The 2500-nt window shown below is 42.6% G+C and overlaps 1 protein-coding gene across 1 annotated transcript in view; it reads right to left on the reverse strand.

The window, feature by feature from the left end:
* LOC113820007 (uncharacterized) overlaps positions 1-1910 on the reverse strand; it is a 2147-nt gene extending 237 nt beyond the window's left edge. The window contains exons 1-4 of the mRNA XM_027372257.2: positions 1850-1910; positions 1363-1570; positions 1016-1128; positions 1-541 (exon numbers count right to left, since the gene is read on the reverse strand). The exon at positions 1-541 is cut by the window's left edge and continues 237 nt beyond it. Of these exons, the coding sequence (XP_027228058.2) occupies positions 313-541; positions 1016-1128; positions 1363-1557 (537 nt within the window). The 5' untranslated portion in view covers positions 1558-1570; positions 1850-1910 and the 3' untranslated portion in view covers positions 1-312. The remainder of the gene's footprint in view (positions 542-1015; positions 1129-1362; positions 1571-1849) is intronic.
* Positions 1911-2500: the final 590 nt, after the last annotated feature.

A 2500-nucleotide genomic window follows, 5' to 3' on the forward strand; every position in this document is an offset into this window, starting at 1 on the left:
TTTTAATTCTGTTTGTTACAAACAATTTCCTCTTTTCAAACCATCATGCACGTACATTCTTTTATTCTTCTTTTTAGATTTAGTTTTAATTCTGTTACAATGCATATTCTTTGCTGTGACATACTGTCTGTTTTATTTTGCTTCCAATTCCTCCTCTGTATGCAAGGAATGGCCGGGCTTACCATCCACTGGCCGCGCGGGGACTGAACGCAGGTCTGCAAGATTGCTAGACGAACACACTAACCGTTGCACCATCGTTTTTCTCCTTACTTCAAGACTTGCAAAATACACTCACTCTAAGGCTATACTTATTTATACTTCGTCAAAAAAATTGTTGCTGAGAGGACTTCCACATGGCAGTTCCTTGTTGGTCAGCGCCTGGATGACGTCATTGGAGGGGAGGGGACATGTCGGGAAAGCAACACTGCATTGGTTGGCTGCCGATGTAAGCCCCGCCCATATACCAATGAAGGCCGCGTATTGGTACTTTGCTTTGGGCTTGTTTATGTCCGTCCAGGCTACTGGGGCGCCTGTCTGAGGGCTAAAAGGAAAATTTTAAAAATGAATTACATGATTTAGGTCAAATAAAGCAAACCTGTGCAAAACTTCTTGCATATCGGAGTATGAAAGTTACTAGATATCGACCGGAAATATTAGGTGGGACTTCTGTCGATGGTTCAAAAATGAAATGGAGATATTACTCCTTATGCAAAGACATAACTTGTCTCCTTATCCAATACCAAATTCACAACTCGTGACAAAAACAAACATTTTAATTCATTCACTGATCATGTAGCTGTCTAAGAAACCGGTGTTTCAACGTGGGTCACAACTTCCAAAGAATGTCTTTAGATGACTTATAGGCTAACCACTCGTCTAACACTAAATCACCAACTGATTGCTAGTCTATTGGACGCGAAATAACATACACGTTAATCTGATCAATGGGAAGGCTCAACCAGCAACTGCGAGGGGAGTTTGGAAGGTGAAAACTGAAAGGATTGCACTGCCTCACCTAAGGATCTCGATGACGGCCATGTGCCCGGGCGTCCTCTTCTCAGGCGGGGTTCTGGAGGCTTCGCACAGGGCCAAGGCCGTGCAGCCAGCGTCGTCCAAGTCGCTTAGTACCTACAAGGAAGAATAGTTTTTTGAGAAAAGCTATTTTTTCTGGTTTAATGGGTGTATGGAGGTAAGAGTCGAACAGTAGGAAATCCTGTTAGACAAAACTTGAATGGCGACATTAAGGTTTTACTGAGGTTTATTTAAAGATATATACAAGAAAGTGGAAGGAAAATATGAAGTTCTCAGTATAATAATAATAATAAAATAAAAAATCAGTGTCTGAAAGGGGAAAAAACAGACCTTGTAAACAGCCTCCTGAAGGAAGCGTTCCTCCGCTCCAGTCAGCGTTGCAGCTGCGGCGTTCCTCTTCTTCCTTCCCGCTGAGGACACGATCGCCCCGGCCACGAGGAGGACAGCTGCCACGTCGAGAGCCAAGGCCGTGTACGAAGCGACGGCGCCTCCGGTTGTGGTGATGGCCGTGTTGTTCAGTACCATGGCGACTGTCTTGCTGCTAACAATGAAATTTTTGATTTGACTATCTATAACCGGGCAATAAAAGTCATTTTTGATATTGCCGCATGATTCATTCTGCAGTGGCGCGTATCGTAATATTAATCTTATTATCACTCATTTATCATATAATGGGTTACAACTAACATTTACTTCAACATGCACGAAATATTTTGCACCCAGATTATTCGAGACGAAAACAACACTTTCCAACTTCTATTCTAATTATTACGAATCTCGTAGACGACCATAAATACTCAAATCGCGAACAACAGACCTTCAATACCTTCTACCAAAGAGTAGCTCTTAGTCGGTAACGTTACTCCTGTCAGTGCTAGTGACGTACTGAGGAGAACACTGGGCCGGAGGATTATATATACGGGGTCCAGACAGTCCCTTCCAAAAGCCTGTGACAACATGGACAACTTGCGCTTTTGTTCAGGTAATTCGGAGACTCACAATGGCACGAATCATTCACGACAACCAGCTGGAGCCGCTTGTGGATGTGGATACTTTCATAACCGTTCAGCGTGGTGAAGCGGCTCGGGGGGGGAGAGAACGAGTGAACAAGCAATAGGTAGATATTTGAATATATAGGTAGACATAGGGATAGGCATAGACAGATATGTGGAGATAAACATATCGGTATATGATCAGATGTAATCAAGATAAAACAAGATAAAATGAAGAGAAGAACGTGATTTTTAGCCGAAGCGAACATGAATAAAGGAAAGAACAAGAACACAACGGAAAGGAGGAACAAGAAAATCATACATGAGGATGATAAAATACGGTAAGTTGCGCAACAACAATCAACTTGTACGTCCAGTGAAATCGACAATCACCAATCGTAGTCGAGGCTTGAAGAGAAATCAATTTGATGGTTATTTATATCAACAAAACAGAACTGGTCACGCAACTCCCTTGG

The sequence above is a fragment of the Penaeus vannamei genome, chromosome 18 (assembly GCF_042767895.1).
Source record: "Penaeus vannamei isolate JL-2024 chromosome 18, ASM4276789v1, whole genome shotgun sequence".
NCBI classification, from domain to species: Eukaryota; Metazoa; Arthropoda; class Malacostraca; order Decapoda; family Penaeidae; genus Penaeus; species Penaeus vannamei.